Source organism: Caloenas nicobarica, chromosome 6 (assembly GCF_036013445.1).
Source record: "Caloenas nicobarica isolate bCalNic1 chromosome 6, bCalNic1.hap1, whole genome shotgun sequence".
NCBI lineage: Eukaryota > Metazoa > Chordata > Aves > Columbiformes > Columbidae > Caloenas > Caloenas nicobarica.
Window position 1 is genome coordinate 37759184 of NC_088250.1, and position 20769 is coordinate 37779952.

Genomic DNA, 20769 nt, shown 5'->3' on the forward strand with positions numbered 1-20769 from the left:
AGCTTGTTGTAGGTCAGGAGACAATGGTGTTACCTGCTTCTGAAACCTTCTCGTAAGGTTGTTCTCTTTCAACCAGCGGTCTCAATGGATATTAATTTCACTGACAACTCACTTACTGACATCTGAAGGACAGAGGTGGTTGTTCTTCTGCTGTGATGGATGTCAAGACTGTGCCTTCATGCACTTGACGTGCCTCTATCAGTCTTTCCTGCTTTGCGAAATACTATAAAAAGGTTGTTTTGGAGACCAACTACAAAACAAACACTGCTAGCTCCTCATTTGCACAGGGACTTCCTCAATCCAGATCTATTTTCATCTTAAGAGTGAGACCTCTTATTGCAGAGTCTGTGGACTCCTGTCATCTTTATTAGAACTTGCAGAACTTCGGGGTGCAAACTTCTCGGTTGGCTGCAATAGGAGCCAAAGAAATGGTTTGGGATTTGTATTTTTAAGAAGGTTGTCTGAATAAGAAAAGCAGACAATTATTTTCTGGGGATGGATGTTTCAATTTGACCATGGGGCAAAGCTACTCATGCTAGAGCTCAGTCTGTGGACACAGCCAGATCATTCTGGAACAGATTTTTGGTGCATTATTGGCTCATGCTGAAGTCACCTGGAAGTGTTGAGGTCTGGCATGTGTAAAAGTGAGTCCTATTTGCCAGAAACCAAGAACATAAAATTCATTCATGCTTGAAAATTTTGGCCTTTTTCTCTTCATTCCTCTATATTTTCATTCACTTTACTTAGCGTGAGAAAGAACTGTTTTGGTAATCAAGTAGGAAAGATATCGAAGGATTATTTAACAGATATCAGTATTCTCCAAATTAGCTTCTAAACTTCTGGAGGTATGTGGAAGTTACATAGTAAAATACTAACTCAGTGCACAGATACCTGCTGAAACATTTCTTCAATAAATTAGCTAAGCAAGTTTGATATTGCCATGGTTAGTGGTTAAAGGTCGTTTAAGACACAATACAACACTTCCTGCCATTTGGGATTGACAGGTATTAAATCATTCACTTGTAGTTAAGCTGTGTATTGTGGGTTTGTACTGTGGCTTTTCATGAATACTCCTTCCAAAGCCAGTGCCTGATATACTAAACAGGTACAGTCCTCAAGCAGATGAACTTAAAGTGACTTCTGATTCCTCCAAGACGTCCATCAGTTTTCAGCACAACTGCAACAAGTTAAGAGGGGAGGGGGAGAAAGGGAGGAAGAAAAAACAGAAGTGAATGTGGCTTAGAGCTGAAGGGATGTGCTTTGAGTATGTGCTCGCTCTTTGTTTCTTATTTCTTTTCCTGCCACACCCTGAGCAAAGCCACCACTGTGTTTGGTGCTGAATCAGATACCAAAGCTCCTCCTAGGCAAGGTACCGTGCTTAGCACCTGGACTTGTTTGCTGCTCAGGATGTTACTAAACTCTCTTCCTTTGTGGGTGAGGAGGGAAATGACACAGATATTTTGTGAAGACAACTGAAGCTCTGGAGTTCTCTCTCCAAGAGAGTCACCCCCATGGCTGGTGGGTTCATCACCAGCCTGCTGGGTGTCAGGATGCTCTCAGCATTTCTGGTGTTTTCTGCAGCAGCTGTGGCCAGATGTCTCCTTGGGATGGTGGATTTGGAGGAACTGAGCAGGCCGTGGTGGGGGAGTGGACCCAATGCTGGCAGCGTGTACCACTGGTTGGGGGATCCCCAGCCCACATGGTGATGCTGGCCAGTGACACCATGAACATCCACAGCAAATGCCAAGAGAAGCCTTCCTGGACTCTCTCAGACAAAATGCATTTCTAGTAAATGGTTCTGTACTCAAATGAATCAATATTTTCCACTAGGAAGTCATTACATCAGACTTTCCAACTGGCCGAGTTGCCCTGACACGTGCTGCTTTTTGTACTTTGGGCTGAGTAGTGCTGAGCCTTGATCTGGAAAGATAATGTTCCTATTATCAGCAGTACATCGCATGCTTGGCTACTTGATTAGCAAAAGAAACACCCAAAACCCCCAAAAAACAAAGTGTAGCAACCAGTAGCAATGAGTAAACAAATTCATGTGATGGTTTTTGGACTAGGAGGTGACACTAATCCATCTGCTCTTCTTGGAGTGGCAAAGGAAACGGAAACAGCCCAAGTAAAAGCATCTCAGTTCCTCCTCGTTCATTAATGCCTAGGTCCTGGTAAAGGCAAGGAGTATCCCCAAGCTTAGCAGAGGTTTAGAGAAACTGGTTTCTTCAAACCATTTTTGAATTTCCTTTGGACAGTCTAGCACTGGCTCTAGATTATTACGTAGTTATATTCACCTGAGACGTTCAGAATTGCTGCACAGATATTTTAACTAGAAAAATTTTCTAGTTTTAATTTTCAGCGAAAGTTTGGGTCTTTTTGTAAAATCTTTCCTGGAGTGTAAGTGAAGAGAGGAAATCTATTAAGACGTGGAGCAAAAATTGCATAAAATAAAAGAATGAAAAAAATTAAATGCAGAGATTTCTTACCAGACTTACAGCACGCACCAAGATACAGATGTTTAGGAAATAATGTTGATACACTGGAAGGACATTTCAACTCAAGTATGTAGGACTGCAAGGTCTCACTTGAGCTGAGTGCAGCGATTTCACCCATCAAGGGATTTGAGGAGTCCATCATACCGCCTGTTACCACGCTACCCCAAACACCCACAGCCGACAGCAGATGTAATGCTTGTTGAGTGTTTTTGCTCTTAACGATGTTGGAGGCAGATGAATGGCTGCCACTCTTCTCAATATGACTGCTGGTGTTCGCACGCGGAGCTGGTACCTTGGCACTCCTGCTGTTGCTGCTGACTTTGCTCCTACCAAATGCAGCACGTCTGTGGTGGGACAGGTGGTACAGGTGGGCTCTGGTCTCCCGACCTGCAGAAAGCTTGTGTACGATGTTTCTGGACTTATCCTCAACCAGCCTAGTGAAATAAAGTTTTCATTGGTCCTTCACAAAACAATGTGCATTTGTGGTAATAATTTTAGATATAATTAACAGAGCCTATGCTCAAGCTTCTTGCATAATCAAAGAAATTACGATTTTGACACCACAGCACCCTTGGTATTTCCCCTTTGCTGAAAGCAGACATCTTAGCTGCAAAACGTGATGTCAGATACGATCACATAAAACAAATGCCTTTGTCTTCTCCCCGCTTTGCCACGCGGTGCTGAGGAGCAGCGCGGTGGGGCAGGCTCTCCTGCCAGCTTATGCTCCGCTCTGGGCCACAACAGAGGTGGCTGGTGAAGAAAGCAAGCCAGGGGCCCCACAAAATGCAGAACAGGGGCTTGCTCGATGCAAGCCACAAAGAATTTCCCCTTCTAGTTCCTGCCGTAACTTAAAAGTTTTCTCCTAAAATTGTCGGTGCCGGCTGTGCTGCATTTCACAGCAGCGTCGCTTACAAGAGCAGCTCTGGGAGCTCTGCGAAGGAAGGTGGGGATGGAGCATAGGAACAGATTAAAAGCGTCTGGAGCTTTTTTTTCCCCCCCCTCCACCCCGTTCAGATGGGAAGTGGGAGCAGTGAGAAGTAAGGGAGCAGCTGCAGGATCACAGCACAGAAACTGCTGCAGACTTGTATGGAGGAAGATTGAGAAGAGGGTAGGAGGGACTGTTTCATATGCACAGCACAGGGAATCGAACATTATCCCAGGGAATTCGGATGGAGGGGGTCTTGCTGTCCAAATAATGGGCAAGCCTCTCGTAGACACTACTGAGGAAAGCAGTGTCAGAAAGAAATAATTTTATCATAGGCTTACTTTATTTTTTAATTTGTTTTTAAATTCCAAGAAGTTTTAAAGCCTTTCCTATTCAATAATCACAGCATCTCATTTTGACAGACATGTCTTCTGTAGGATGATGTATACATGGAACTGCAAAATGGATTAAGACATGGCAAATGTGCATTTAAAGTACTAAGTCGAGGGAATCTAAGATACTCTTAAGAAGTTAAAACAACTGCCACTGCTTTACCAAAAGCTTAAGAGAGCTCTAGAAGGCATTTTTTCTGGTGAAGGGGGTGCTGCTGCTGCAGGAACTAAGGACCAGGAGGCAAACCAAGGCATGACTTACAACTGCTCCAAGTGTTCAGCAGTGTATAACTGATTTAGAGGTACAGTGGGATAAAACTAGTGTATAGCCTTAGTGACAAACATGAGCGGTTTCCTCCACCGTGGATCAGTCAGTGGAGCACCCGCATGTACATGAATGTGCTGCAGGTCACTAATGTGCTCTAACATCCTACCCAAGCTGGCCCTGTGATACTTTGTTTATACAGCTGCTGTCAAATTGAAACCAAAACTTCTGTTGGTGAAGCTGTTAAATTTAGAACTTATAGGGAGTTTGCTTCTTTTGTCTATTTGCACCAAGCTTTCAGACGTTTAAAAATATTTTTCTAATACATCAGATTGTCTTGTGGTACTAACTCTTCCACTTCTCCAGAGAGTTTGGGCTGTTCCAAAATTACCATCACCACATGTCTAGTTCAGGTAAGCATGTAAATTTTGGATGAACATCTGAATCTCTGTGAGAAGTTCTGCAAAATTGAGCTGGAAGTATTTCAAGCAGTCTTACTTTGAAGCTTCTGTCACTTCTGCTTGTATCTGTAAATACTGCAAGAATAACCTTTCCCATAGTATCTCGTCACTTCAGATCTGGCAACATTAAAAGTAACAACACTTTTCTGAACATTTAAGCTATAGGAACAGATTTCTTTCAAGCACCGGAGAAAATTTGTGATTCTTATGTGATCTTCCTAGAGAAAACATTGGATTCTTTTTATTCGGAATTAGACAGCTTTCAACTAAAAAGCTAACATGTGACAGGTATCATATGCAGGTGTAAAATGAATTTACAGGTGGTCAGTCTTACCTGTGGTGGCTGGAAAGACGTGAATCTGATCTGTACTTATTTACAGTATGTGAATGTATAGCAGAAAGGAAGGAGGTGGAAGGAAATTATGTTTTCTTCACCTGATAGGTGAGGGTAGGTCAGGAATAATGAAGCAGTACTCCCCTGGGCCTCTATAGCACTTCTTGGGTTTTATTTGGTGTTAAATCAATCAAATTGTTATGAACTTTTATGATGCTGGGAACTACTTGCTGTCATTGGTCTAATGACTAAACCATGCTAATTTTGCTACTCGGTGTTGTAGGATGCATTAGAAGTGTTACATATTGGATGATATTCACAGTGTGGTTTTTTTTCATACTGTATATATATACGACCAATATACATCATTTGGAGGATTGTAGTCTAGCTTGCACACATGAAAAATGGAGACAGGTGTCGCAGATCAGATGCACTCCAGAAAGAAATGGAATGCTCTGCCAGCAGGAAGACCTAGAAGTAGCAATTTTCTCAGGCATGTTCTTTTACATATTCAACTGAATTCCTACTATGGACAACTGTTCCTAGAATACATGCAGGCAAAAGATACACAAAGGATACTTTTAGCTTCAAGGTCTACTTGAAACTGAGATATTAAATTGGCATAGGAGGTGAAAATAGAGTCCATTATGCTATTCCATATGATACATTGGGACAGACAAACTTTTGAAAAAACTGTTACCTTTGCTGAAACGTTCATTTGTAATATATCCGAGAAACTATGTGATGCAAGAAGAGACATGACCATATGCACTCACTTGTTGATTGGGAGAAGCTCTTTTACCTGAATGAATGTGGTTTTGTTTCCAGAAATATCTTAGAGGTATTTCCTACCAAGCTTTTATTTGTGCAGAGAAGTCCTATAGATAGCAGATCATGGAGGATTACAGGATTAGAGTTGGATCTGTGGTCATTAAATATGGATGTGAAGAGTTTGTCATTGTATCTGCCCAACTTTGGAATAATAGGTGCCTCCCATTCTCCTCTCTTTCTAATTATCACACCATTTCTATCCAGATAGGAAAGCATTTCCAGAGATAGCAGATCTCTGCCCTATAGGGTACCAGTAGCTTTTCCAGATCCCTGTTTTTCTTTCTCATCTGATCCTGCTGTTTTTAAAGGTTTTTGTTTTTCAGGGAACAGACCCTGGGGCTTTCAGGCATCTTCTTCTACAAAATTTCAGAATGATACAAAGGAGAACCTGAGCTCATTGATAGCCGTTGTACAGCTCTTCAAATATTCTGTCTTCATGTCTCTCTTCATCCAATCCTTGAGACAAATAGTTTGTAAAGGTTAATAATATTTCCACTGAAACTGTATATTTGGTTAAGATGTTTTTCTGCCATCTGCTAGAAAGCGGGACCCTATCATCCTTCTATTCTTTTATCTTTTTAACTTTTTATTGTGTTAAGTGCTATTACTAGTTGAAAAAAATAGAAAAGAACACCCTACAGTCAATCTTCATAACAATAAGCCACTCCATATTTTTAGCACTGCGGTCGATGGGCAGGAAATCACCCAAGTATCAAACTGTAGCAGTCTGTAAGATATTGTGTGGTGTAGACTCGGCACCCATGTGAGTCTGTGGCATACTGTAAGTGGAGAATAACATATTCCTAATACATGTGGTAACTATTGGGAATGAGAAATAAAGTACTGAATTTTAACAATTTAATTCTTAGGAACTCAGTCATCAAAACAACCTTAGACTATGTTCTTAGACCCCAAATTAAACAACACACTTACTCCTGTACAATGGTGCAAGTCCATGTGTCCTTCGCTCTTGCAGCCTGTTATAAAGTATATTTCCATACCTGACTCCATCATGCAGTAAATGCTTTGGCTTTCTTCCCTGGTTGTGCTTAATGTTACTTTTGCATTCTTGTAACTCCATTAACTTCAGTGGGTTCACTGTGAACCTGAGATCAGGATCAGGCCTTTAAGACCTGTCTGTACCACATGTCCTGGATTGCACAAACTAGGAAGAAATAATTTCAAATTTTATCACACTTTGTTCCTACAGGATATTAAGCTATGAGACTTCAATCATGAGAATTATGTAGTTATTAATCAAGAGTTATTGTAAAATGTCTTGAGAGAAAAAGCCAAAAAGGTTGAAATGGTTGTCATATCAAGGATCAAGTTAAAAACTTGGGGATAAAACATTCTGTAGCCTAAGAGCTGTTTAACAACAATGCTTGAAAATGCTTTACTTCTTATATTGCACTGCTGCCTCAGAAATCTGCTGCGATTCAGGCCAAGCGGTGTCAAGAAATTCACCTTTAAGTGCATCCTTCATAAAGACTGGGTTATATATCTCAGAGCATAAATAAAATTATTAATAATATGCTGAGCAGTGTACTCCACCTGTGGTAACAGAGAAATACTGGGCAGTGAGATAATTCTACAAAGAAGACAGAAAAGACTATTTAGTCTTCTCTTTGACCGCAGGAGAGGCATGGGTAACTGTACATGTAAGTTACAGCTGCCTGAAGAACTCTCTGGGCCATTTCCACTTTTATTTGCAGACAGTTCAAATACTGGGCTAGAAAAGAGTGACTACAAAGCCAGCAATTAGACCAGTGAGCTAAGATGACCTCCATGATACTTGATTAGTGTGTTGTCTGTTCTGAGAGACACCATCGAAAGTCTAATATGGCTGCAACAGGTAAAAAAATTAAAAGGGAATGTGATAATTAAGGCTGATGAGCATGGCTTTTGTAGGACTTAGGATGTATCAACTAAGTCAGTGATATTTACTGGTGAGATTGCAACTTTGGTTGATAAGGGAAACTCTGCTGTTGAGTTTAGGACATTTAACATTTTACAGCAGGCTGAACTTGGCACAAAATTCTGTTTTATTGTCTATATGATATAAAAGGATAAAACTGGAGTAAAGATCCAGGCAATGGTGATGTAGTGTCATTTCTGATCTCCTGCTTTGACTAGAAATATGACCGATGGTTGAAATTAATGCTTCTTCCTAAGTACAAATTATTCCAGGCTGGATGACATCTTTCTTAAAAGGAAAAGGCACAGGAATGTTACAGCTGCTTTGTATTCTCATTACAATGGATTTCTCTGTTTTTCTAGTACTCAGATAATCTGGCTTCAGGACTCTTCTGGGCACCAGCCCAGGACACCGTATCCCTCAGCAGCCTTTGCTGTTCGTGTCCGTGCCCTGGACGCAGATGTGTGACGTGTCAGCTGTGAGAGCAGCGCCGTGGGGATGGTTAAAAAAAATACAGAGTACGGTGCAGATAAGAATAATTGAAAAAAGCCATGTGGCAGTTTACTTGTTATCCCCTCTCTTTACCTACAGTTTTTTCGTCTGTCCCTCTTTATTTCCATCAGTCGTATGTTTAAGCACCTACTGCCCCTGAGCTGTGCTTCAGCAGAGATAACAAACAGTGCAGCAAAGGCTAAGAGCAAAACCCAACAGCAGAAATATTTACGTAGGTGTGTTGATTTTAAACACTTTTTTTTTCACAGACACAGCAATATGTTTTCTCTTTTACAAGAATGCTCTGACTCACCACGTGTGTGGCATTAGCTTGGTTTTTCATTTGTTAACTCTTAACTTCCTCTTCCATTTTTATGGTTCTTCAAGCTCACAGATCAAGTCTTAATGGTGAATCTAGTGCTGATTTTTATTCTCTAATATTGTTGCATTAGGTTTCCGTGGGTGCTCTTCATGTGCAGTATGCTCTTTAGCAGAAGAATGGAATTAGTGAATATAACACGATGTACTTTAACTTTGCAGTGTTTTCACACTACTATGTTGAGCACTTTCATGTTCATTATGCTTCTGACTTGATAGTGGTGCATAAGTCATCAAGAGTGAAGTTGGAGGAAATTAAAAGCTTTTTTTTTAATAAATAGTGAAAATAAATATAAAACATTTTAAATCTCATTATCCTGAATAAAAAATTCAACAAATTATATTAACAATGGATAGATGTTTTTCCTATTGCTTGGTGCAAGTTGCTAATGAATTAACATTTGCATCCTGTCACTGTATGTAGCTGTAGGAGACATAAGCATAGCTCAAGTCAAAATTTAGAAATACAGCTATCCTCTTGTTTCTTGAAGAACTAACTCTTTGCTTTGTAGAAAACTTACATGCTAACTTTGCTGGTACTGTATCAAAACTCATGAAATAAAGCTCTTGGGTAATACTGGTCAGTCCACTCCTGAGGGTGTCTCCGAAAGTGGCTGTTTGTGTAGGACTGAATTGATTTTGCTGTCCCAGACAGAAACATTATTTTGTCCCTTCAGCTCAGGGGTGTTTCTTGCCCCATAAGTAAGCTGATCTACTCACTCTCCAGAAATTATTCTCCTTTCTCATATCCACTGTAACCTTTTTTTCCCCACTCTATGAATCAGTTTTCCCTTCCTGTATCATCCATCCAATCTCATGTCAAGAATTTTTCTTGTATCCGCGTTGTTGCCTGACTTTTCCCACCTTTATCCAACTGGCAGCTTCTGTTCCACAATGCCCCAAAACAGGTACATCCAAGAGGATTTTTCAGGGTGTTCCCCTGTCCCCCTTCTCTTAGCTGAACGCCTTAAAATTGTGCTGCCCCTTTGCTCCAGGAACTCCATAAACAACGAGGAGGGGAGGAGGGGCTGGAAAGTCTGTCTTGGTTTAGTGCCTTTCTCCAGCAAATCATCCATAGGAGGTTTCAAAACCGGAATTTATATCCAGATGCTAACTATTTGCCAAAAGGCAAATTAGCTAATTATATAATGAACATGGCGTGCCTCACAAGCAGTTGCACAGGGCTTGGCAACTCTGCCTTCCAAAGTAAGGGAAATGAATTCCCCTGCAAAACCAGCCCAAACTTGGCCCTGATGCCGCTAATAACAGTTTGGAAACACCAAATCATAAAAGCATGAGATACGATCCTCCTTCTGTTTTCTGTTAATATTTCATATGTTTCCTGACCGTCTCCTCCTCTGCTATTTTTTAAAAGTTTAAGACAATAATTAGAAAAAAAAAAAAAAAGAGGGCAGGGTATAAGTATTACAAAATTCTTGCAAAAGCGAATACGAGGCCAATGTGTTTGTGGAGCTCATATTCAGGGTGCCATCTACTGGCATATATGGCTGATGACGCTGTCAGGAGTCTTAATGGAGTTTGTGCAGAAAAGGATTTCTACCTGGAAATTCTAAGGGAGCAACTTTTGTGACTCATTCTTTTCCTTCATATTCTGTGGGATCTCACCATCCTCTGCACTAAGACAAATAAAATCTGATGGTGCAAATGTTGAGGTTTGGGGTTTTTTTCTTCTATGGTGGTTCCTGTAATTTTGCCTCAGAAAGTCTCCTTGTAATACTCTGATATGTGTGAATTAGTTCCAGTTTTCGGGAAAATTAACTAACGTCAAAGCTATTAGAATAAAAATTTCCAGATGTCTGCAGACTTGTCATTTCTCGACTGTGTTCCTGCTTGAGATCCAGGGCATGGCTTTGTCACACTATTAAACTTTTTTATACCACATCATGTACTGACAACACCAGACAGAAACTACCTGATTAAAACTCCCGGGAAGAGATATTTCAGAGTTTTGTAGGTGGGAGATTTCAGAAGAAAATGTGAGAGATGTTCTCCAGCCAAACATTGGATCGGTGACAGAGCCAGTGTTGCTCTTGTCTCTCGAGTCTGATCAGCTCTCCAGCCTGGAGCCTACTGAAAATCTGTTGAGAAGCAATTTTGACTTGATACCAACATGAAATACAAAATAGTTTGACTCTCCAAGTTTAGAAGGAGGAAAAAAAAAAATCATTTCCTTCTTAGAGCTGCTGCAGACCTTACTGCCAAAATGGCAAAGTGTCCCTGAGACATGGGTTTTAGTGGCAACTGCTACAAAGGGTGGTGAGGGGCGTCTCGGGGGAGAAAATGTTCAAACCCCCTGAAAACATTCAAAAGCCTTCTGGACATGGTCCTGGGCAACCACCTCTAGGTGGTCCTGCTTGAGCAGGGGTTTTAAACCAGATGATCTCTAGAAGTTTCTTCCAACCTCAGCCACGCTGTAACTACATGACCTCTTGTTATCATCCTCCACATCGGAGGCAGTTTCCTGTAACGAATTGATTTATCAGGGCCAGGAGAGGGTGAAAGTACAAGAGCTGTGTCCTTCCAGCAGCACAATGGCTGTGGTCCTGCCCAGAGATATGCGGTAAGGCTCCTCATCTCCCTCTCCCACCTTCACACTGGTACCGTGTCTCCCTCTGCTCTGATGCCTTCAGAGAAATAGACTTTCTTGAAATCTGGGAATTTCTTCTTTTAGAGTCTTCAGAGCCTGGGGAGATGTTGCTAGAAAAAGTTGGGCTTTTCAAAACCATTCTGAAAATGCCGATTTTCAACAGTTTAGATTATAACTGCACCTAAATGGATTTCCACTTCCCTGGCTCCACAGCTGGGAAATGAGCAATTCCAGCTTATACAGTGTCTCTTTCTTGAACATTTTCTCATACGGTTACATAGCAATTCAAATAGCAAGTTTCCTTGTGACTCTTACCATATTATTTCACCCACAATCTACATATAGTAGTACCAGGGTGAACTAGGGAGGACGAAAATAGAGCAAGTGTTGTACATAATTGTCCTGATGTTTTGTACAGAAAATATAAAGCAACTCTTGATGATGAAAAATGTTTTGGGAATTTGAGTAGCTAGAAAGGAGTTTGTTGAGTTGCACTAACGCCAAGACAGGAGGTCGAAAAGCAGCACCGCTAGAGAAGGTGATCACTCTGTACAAGTTCCCCAAGGTCCTTCCAAGCACTTGAGAGCTGATGTGTTCAGCCATTTCTCCATTTCAAAATTTTAAAAATGAACAGAGAAACAAAAATCCCATCTGTGCTGTCATTAGAATTGTAAAAATTAAGATAAATTTTATTAGACCTGGGTTTGAGTTTAAGACACCCACAGGGTTGCAGCGTGGTCCTCTAATGCACTTGCAACATGCATATATGGGACTGTGGAGGTAAGATATGTTAATTGGCTTCACAGCCTGTCGTTTTCCTTTGCAAGATTTAAAAATGCGTAGTGTGAGCAGGGCCAAAGACAAAGTGTAGTGGCTGCCAGCTGGACGTGACAGGGGCTTGCAGGGAGATTACGCCATAGAGGAGAATGGCTTTTGAGATAAGGGTAATCTTTTACATAAACTAACTCTTCCAAGGCGGTTTGGATGGATGAGTGATAAGGACAATAACAAAACTACAGGCTGGCACAGCTGATCCTGGTGTTCAAAGATGATCAAGATCTTGCCAGCAAGATATCTCATCTTCTTGCCCTGACTGCAAATAACTGGCACTGATACATTTTTATATGAAGGGTCCCTAGATTAATACTCTTATTTTATGTTCTTCAGGTCAAACCAGTAACCATGGAAAGGTCTACAACTCCTGATACGGCCTCTGAAAAGCCTAATCCTTCCCACCACAGTACGGGGGCTGTTCAAATGAGGATCAAAAATGCCAATAGTCACCACGATAGACTGAGCCAAAGCAAATCTATGATTCTGTCCGAGAACGTGAAAGTCACTGAGCCTGTAAGTAAAGTTCTACTAATATTTTCTAACTCTTCCCGTTTTTTAAAACCTACAGAATTATCTTAAGTGTGGTTAAGATATTAATTTCACGATCATCCCTTGCAGGGAGGGATTTACTTGCACTATTTACATTTTTAGGAGTATGCCTAAGCACTGGAATAACAATTTTCCTTCAGTGAAGCACAGAATTTGGCTTTGGTGGCCAGGATCATAGTATCTACTCAGCATTGCAACTACCAAGTGTTACAGCACTTAAGTATGGCTGCTGTAGAGAATAGTACTTACAGTATCATATATATGCCGCGATTCCTCAAAAGGCAAAGGCTAAAACCAGGCAAAAGAAAAGAAACCGAAATTACAACTCTGTAAATAAAGGACGACTTTGTCAGTAAAAAAAATAATTCTTGCTCTAAGAATAAATTAATTGTAAAAATCAGGCACTGAAGTTATCTTATTATTTTAATAGTTGACAGAGTTGAAAGAGTTGATTCATTTTTCATCCATTACTTTTTTTTTTTTTTAATTAAATAGTTAGTGATGAACTCTATTGCCTTTTGCATCCCTGCCCCTGTACTCCTTCTGAGCTACTAAACAAACTGATTGGTATGAGTCTCCCCTGGTTAATTTTCTTCCATAATGGTGGCAACTTGCAGCTGAGGCCATATGATGTTACAAAATTATTTATGCAATGTTAGCCACTTTTTGGACTCCAGATCCATTTTGTTCTCAGAGAATGCAAATGAGGGTGAAAACTCTGCTAGCTAGGGACAGAGTCCCAGGTCTCAGTCACTTCACACAACCATGCCAGCCATTAATTTGTTTGTTTCGTTGATGTAATGGATTCCTATGAAATATTCAGCTTTCTAACAAAGTTATTAAATGGAGGAAGCCTACAATAACAGCTGTATTTTATTCCCTTTTTACTCAAATTCAAACTCAAAATTCAAACTTATTTAGAAATACATTATTTTAATCATTAATTTGTCTGGCATATCACCTTATATTTCTGTGGAGAAAAATCTGTTTAGATCTTAGCAGCCGATAAGATACTAATTCACCTTCCATTTAAACGATAACGTCTGCCTCAGACACAACTGTACATGTTTCTTCCTTTTTATCTGACATGAAATGTTCCTCCGTTACAAACCTGAAATGATGCTTATAGTAATTTACTGGGAATACTATAATGTATTATCAGGAAGAACTGTACCTTTGAAAAAGTTTAAAAGTTAAGTATATTTAATGATGCCTAACATATTTTATTGGCTGTGTTTAACAAAAGGCACTAGGCTGCAGTTGTTTTTGACAAGCATGAAAACATCACAGCATGAGCCTGCAAAAGGAATTATGTAGAGAAATTACAAGTGATCCATCTCTCAATGAATTATCCACCTCAATAGCCTGCAGAACTCAGCTACCAATTAACACCTACTTTATTACATGTTGGGATGTACTTAATAACTTTCATGTGTTTATGCACTATTACCTTGACTGATGCCTCTTGTACAATTAGGCATAATTGGCATATCAATATGCAAAAGTTAAAAGGATTAACCCTCTTAAAACTAATGAGCATTTCTGTATCCAGCTGCTAAATGAGACAAAATTAGCATTTTTCACTTTTGGGCAGGATTTTATCATGCAGTTTCTCATTGTTGATATTACCTTGTTACATAACTTTGGTTTGGGGGATAGTATGCTGCACTGTTACAGGGCAAGGGCTCTAAAAAGTTAAATTAGACATAAATATTCACCACTGTATTCCAATAATCGTAGCAGGTACAATATATGTTCATTGGTTGAGAGCTGTAAAAGTTGCTTTGTGTTACATTTGTTTAGTAGCTAATTATATAAAAGAGGAATTTTACTGAGTATAAGTCATTTTACCAAGCAAACTTGGCTCCGACATAATAGATTGAAAGCTTGCCATGCTACTAATTTCCTTTCTATTTTGATTCTTTTCATCTCTTTCTGCCATGCAGAATTTTCTGACTAGATATTGACAGACTGGAAGTGTTTTGGCGTATTTACTTCAATAAGCCTCTTAAAGTTGTTTGCTAACACCCAAACTAAAAGTAAAATTCCTAAGGATCCAAACATTTTATAATACATGCTTGAAATGCAGTAAGATTGAAGTTAAAAGACCAGTGGAATATCAATTGCATATATCAATGCATCCTGACATATCTGAATCTGTGCATGTGACTCGTGAAGGATTTTGGGGAAAGTGATGGAGGCAAGTAGGTTCTGTCTGTTTTGAAAAAGCTGGGTCCAACTCATATACACGCACATACATGTATGTGTATGTATATATATATCTCACATTTAGTAATTGTGTTTTAAAATTCATGACACTCTTTTCCAGTGCCTTTACATACACAGCTGTCACTTTTGCCTTTAAAGGCACACAGCGCCCTGCTAAAAAATACATATTACCAGTACGTTAAGCAAAGCTAATTATTTTGTGCCAGAAGAGAAAAAAGATCTATCCTGATTTCTCTGTTTGGAAATTTTCTGTTTTTCACAGTCTGCCTCTGTTTAGATGATGGATAAAATCTATAACGTATCCACTGATCATCCTTGTTTTCTATCCTACACTGACTGAATATTTTTGTTGTGTCATGAGAGGTTTTTCTTTTTAAACACTAGAAATAGCTGAATAAGGGACTCTATACTACTCTTCCGTGGCCAATATTTGGCATGTGCACTATACCTTATGTTCAATTAATAAATGGGTCAAATCATCTTTATCAAACTTATGCAAAACTTACTGAATTCAGTGGATTAAGGCAATCAGCATTTGGCACATTCTGAATAATCAATAGAAATATATATTTCTAAAATATATTTGGAAAAAACCCCAAATGACTCCAAACAATAAAGGGCGAAAACCAGGCACAAGACTAGAAAGATCACTTGTGACTGATAAAGAAGAAAATACATAATTTTCTCTAAGGGATATATTGTATTCTAAAGCATTTGCTGTGATGCTTGTAAGCACACCTGGGGCTATACATTTGAAGGTGGACAGATTATTTTCTATAGTGTGACAAAGAATATGCATCATACATCTGTAGGGCCATATGCACTTGCGCATTTTACAGTAGTGAAGATGCAAATATGGAATGCATAAGCTAATTGATGCAAAAGCTAAATACAGATTATTGGGGGTTTACGTTATTTATTTCGGTGGAAATGCTTGTGCAAAGGTTGAAATTGGTATTAATGTAGAGTTTAAAGAGCATAAATCACGAAGCTGGACACAGACTATGGTAAGCAAGGGCTCTTTCTGTGCTTAATGTGAGTGTCTGAACTAGCAATGTAAGTGAATATTTGCTGGTTTCATCTGTTAAAGCCCAGGGAAGTGCATTTTGCTTCATTCAGAACAACTTCAAACAATGAAATGTGCTTTTTTTTAATTTTAATTTTTATTTTTTTTGTTGGTGTCTATATTAAGAATTAGAACCTATTTAGTCATTCCAAAGTGTTAATGTATTAGAGCTTTTTCTGATTAGGTTAAACAAACTGGTATGTTTATTTATCTCTCTAATACATTATCAGGGAAACGGGAAGCAATCTTCTTTTGTTTCTTACTCCTGTGATCATAGAACACTTGCCAAAGTTATGGCTAGCCAAAAAGACAGAAATAAAATTGCTAAAAATATAAGCCTTCTGTTTAGCAGAGTTTTTGAGCCATATTTTGAAATTGCAGGGCTTGTACATGTTTACTTCAAATCAAGCTTATAGTCAAGTTTGAGGCTTTGTTTGTATAGATTGTCCTGAAGTAGATCCTGATATTTAATTAAAATGACACTAAATCACATTGAATTGATAAGACTTGGCATCTCAAACAAAGGTAATTGCCCGTATTGGTTTTGTACAAAAATAGAGCTGCTTGGAAAATGTGCAGCCAACACAGACTGTCAACTCCATTTATAGATCAATATGTGAAAACCATTGATCAGGCAGGCATGTGTAACAGTAACACTTTGCATTTATTTGTTGTTTTTATACCATGTTAAGGCTTACAGGATTATCGGCTTCCCAAATATTTTGACTCCCTCATAAATATGTTATCTGTTTAATGTTAATTACAAGACAGACTCCAGCCCTCTTTTAGAGTATTTTCAGTTTCATTGCTATGGGTAGTTTTAGCTGAAAATGGATTATTTCAATCTCTGAGAGATCATCAGAGCTTCTTTTATGGTATAGTTTATTTAGGGAAAGTTGTTGAGGATTCGTTTTCTTTCCTCAGTTTACTTTTTTTTTCCTGGAGGTAAAAACAAATCTTGACAAAATATTTCTAAAAGCAGAAAACCTTCTCCTATCATAGATTTGTACATTTGAGGCAGAAGGGGAAAAATACTCTCTTTTTTGTGTTCTAATAGTGACTGCCTAGGCTTTATTCTCTGCAAATGTTATCATCACACACTAGTTCTTTATAGATGTATCTACCTCCATCAGTGTAAGGAAATAGCTGTGTTCCCTTCAAGGTGTTACACAAATCATATAATAGTATTGGGACAGATGTAGAAAAATATAGGAGCCTCCTATGCCAAGTGTGGTAATTGTTAATAAATGCGAGCTTACACCTCGTTCACTCCAAATATTTCACGGTAGGTATGAAAGCAGTGAGTGCATAAACAGAGCCCAGTTTTACTTCTTGAACACGAATATTGTCCCCCCCCAAAAAAACTATTGAGTAGCATTAGTAGTTCTCCTTCCGAGCGCAGGAGAATGAAAAATGAAGCGTGTCATACGTCCCCTTACTGTATTCAGACTGGTTTTGTGCTTTCAAAACCTAGATTGGATCTCTGGTGTGTGTTGTGTTTGTGGAATGGCTCGTTCGGCCCTTGACTCCGTTTTTTCAGGCGTTTCACACACGTGTCCCTTGGTCCCCACCTGAGGAGCTGCTGCGGCTCCGGGGCACAGGCCTCGGCCTGCGCTGGGCATCGCTCCCAGACGTGCCCCGACATGCTCCTGTGTGTTCTACATACCATAAACCCCGTTGACTTAGAGACTGAAAGGAGAACATTAATGCATTAGAATATTTGAGGGTTCGGTTTACCCCGTTCAATAAAGAATTTTTCCCAATGGCTCAACGCAAGTTGCCTCCCAGCCCTTTCTCAGGATCAGCGTTTAGTGTGCAGGCATTTTTAGAGATTTTGTTTTCCTGAATATTCCCGCCCATCCTTTTTTCTTCTTTTTTTTCTTATATATGCCCTGAGAGAAGGTATTCTTTATCGTATATTTGTATTGTAGCACTTCAACTGAAATAATCTTGGCTAAAAAGGAAAAAGTTAATTTTATTGTTAAACTCCCCGTTTATTTCTCCTCCAAACATTTTCACTGTACCATTTCAGCTGCGTAGCTTGATAGGCAGCATCATAATGAGATCGTAGAAAAAAGAAATAACCAGCACCTATTTCTTCTTAAAAGCGAGGATAAATTCATTTCAGCTCTATTAAGGGAGTGGTGAATGTAACTGGTTTGGCTTCCTTGTTAAACCAAACTGAAGTTCAGAAGAGATATTATATGAGTCGGAATTGCTGATTTTGACTTTTACTCAGTGTGACAGAAGGGTAGAAAAAAGGTTCAAAAACCTCCAGGTTTTTTTTGCAATCTTACATTATCTCATGCTGTGAAAATCTTTACTCTATTTACCAAGCACAAATTAGTCTTGCCAAAGGTTCTGAAAGTTTGCTACTTCTGCTTAGATCCTAAAACTTCAAAGAGAGATGCAACTCTACAAATTAGTGTATGTGCTCTGCCATGGCTATTTTAACGTGAACTTAACTAAATTCGTTTATAATTTAGTACCGATTGAACGCTGCCATAAACGTACACGGGATACATTTTTTAAAGTTAGTCCTCTGATTACTAATTTGAATAAAAAACTCTAACCTTGTTAGCATCTGGACTTATTTCCATAATAACAACCCCTTCAGAACCTACAAAGTAATGAATAATTGACAACAAATGAAATGTTTTGATAGTTGTCGGCACAAAGCATGTTTAATGTTTTGTGTTGCTTCCTAGCTAATTATGTAGATGACACATTTGTCAGACCTTGACTGCCATTAGAAACGTGTTTCCAGAGGGGAGAAAAACAGGCTATTCATAGAGTAATTAACTAGAATGCTCAATGACCTGTGAGAGATTCAAATGGCTGCCAGTTCAGACATTGTTTTGTTACAGAAGCAGAGGGGTAATTAAAATTCCAAATTACAGTGCTATGATGAAGCATTTGTTTGTTGACAGTATACTCTTACTCTAGTTTGTTAATTCTTTTTTGAATTGCTTCTAATCCATTTTATAGCTTTAGGAGTTCCGTCTTTGAATTTACTGACAACTAATATTATGGTAAATTGTTCTTCGGCAGAGTACTGCGGGCTTGGCAGTTTCATGGGAGCACAAGGTGGGTGGGATAGAATCGCTTGTTCTTTCCCTAAACTGACATACCATGTGCTGTCATCGAGACGCGGCTAACGCGGCACATCTTGTGAAATGATATGTTCATAATTCTGCGTTAGGGAAGATGTCTAGTTAGGGGAGGAAATGGTTCAGAGAAAGTAATAATAATCAAACAAATTGAGGAAGATGTCCTGAAACGTTAGAGAAAAATCCTTGATCCGGTTGGGGTGAGGGTGACGGTGGGGTAGGTAAGCATTTTGGGAAGCCGAGGTCTGCTCAATAATGGAGAATTGGAGGACAATCGTCTGCAGGAAGAAATCAAGCACAAAATATGAAGAATGGGGTATTTCGTAAGACTCGACTGTATCTTTGCCAACGCCCTTTGCAGGCAGTAATGGACATGACAGGCTAAGACATCTTTTCCCGTATAAACGGGGACTCTTTGCAAGTCCAAAGTGTTAAAGTTCTCTAAACAATGAATTAAATACAAGCCCGAGTGAAATACTTATTTACTTTGCCAAAAGTGAGAATACGGTTTTGTTAAAGAGATCTGACAGAAGGAACATGGTGTTTGATGCAGGAGAGCTGACAGCGGCATGGAGTGAGCGCTGATTATCCTGAAGACACTGTCAGCTGGGATTGATTTCCACTTTCTCCGTTTATGTAACGGTTCCTGTAATACAGCTGACCCCCAAATCACGTTACCTTGTCATTTCTCTGCATGGATCAAGAAGAGACGAGCTGAAAATAGCTAGGCACTGACCTTGAACTTGCCGGAGAAGTGAGAAGTGACAGCGGGGGCTCTGCAGGCAGCGGTCCCCGCACCGCGGAGCAGCAGCACAAGGGGGCAGAGCAGCACCGGAGATCACAGGTGGAGCAGCTGATGCTGCACAAGTCTCTACCAAACAGCTTGGCTTTTTATTTATTTATTTTTTAAATTATTATTTATTTTCCCCTTTAGAAATAGAGGAGATGCTAGCCAGAAGAGCCGCTGACTCCAAAATGTTGATGTTCCCAGCGCCCGTCACTCGAAAATACAATTATTTGAAGTGATGCTTAATATTGAAATACCTTCCTAACCGAACGCATTGCTAAGGAAGTTTTGCATCCTCTCTGTGAATATCTCCTCGTTGTTTTCCCAGTATCTAGTGAAAGAATGAAATGTTTGTATTACCGTTAACAGAGTTGTCTACAATTTTGGGGGTGCTTAACAAGACCAGTGCATTCCTCAAAGCCTGCAAATCCTTTTGCGTTTCATAGAAAGCATGGTGTAAATATTTAAAAACTATTTTAAAGCTAACCGGACAAACTAAAAAAAGGGTAAAAAATTAGAAGTGTGTTTTTTTGTTGTTTTTGTTTTTCTTCAGATGTGGCATTTCCCTCTGTTGTAATGTATATCTTCAGGGGGAAAAAAGAAAACTTGGTCGTGAAAATATTATTTAATTTACCATCTGAAAACTCATGCTTCACTTCTTTTGTTTCAGATTTTCGTCTGTGCTTGCCTCTTAACAGCCATTTTTGTCTCTGATGCTGGCAGTAGCTGTGGAGACATGAGATGCCAGCGCTGGCTCTTCTCAAGAACCTGGTGCTTTGGGGTGTCACCACAGGTGTGAGACCTTTGGGCTAGACCAGGAACCCTGTACTCACCCTTTAAGCTGTCTGGCCAGAGTTCTCACCTTCATTTGGTGACACCAAGGCATGTGTGCCTTCTGCAAAGGTGATGTTGGGCAGTTCAGCCCAGACCCTGCTCTTCTGCCTAAATATTATTGCATTTTTTTTTTCACCAATGATTTTTTTTTTCCCCAAGACATTTAGAGAAGTAAGCCATGGTTTTCCAAACTGATAGAAAAGCAGATAAAGAAACGCTCAGAAAATACCTTCTAGGGTTGACTTAGTAGTTCTTCAGAAA

The 20769-nt window shown here is 39.5% G+C and overlaps 1 protein-coding gene across 1 annotated transcript in view; it reads left to right on the forward strand.

Moving 5' to 3' along the window:
- The window catches only part of ARHGAP15 (Rho GTPase activating protein 15), a 325750-nt gene that overhangs the window by 3053 nt on the left and 301928 nt on the right, over positions 1 to 20769 (forward strand). The window contains exon 2 of the mRNA XM_065637984.1: positions 12267 to 12446. Within this exon, the coding sequence (XP_065494056.1) occupies positions 12282 to 12446 (165 nt within the window). The 5' untranslated portion in view covers positions 12267 to 12281. The remainder of the gene's footprint in view (positions 1 to 12266; positions 12447 to 20769) is intronic.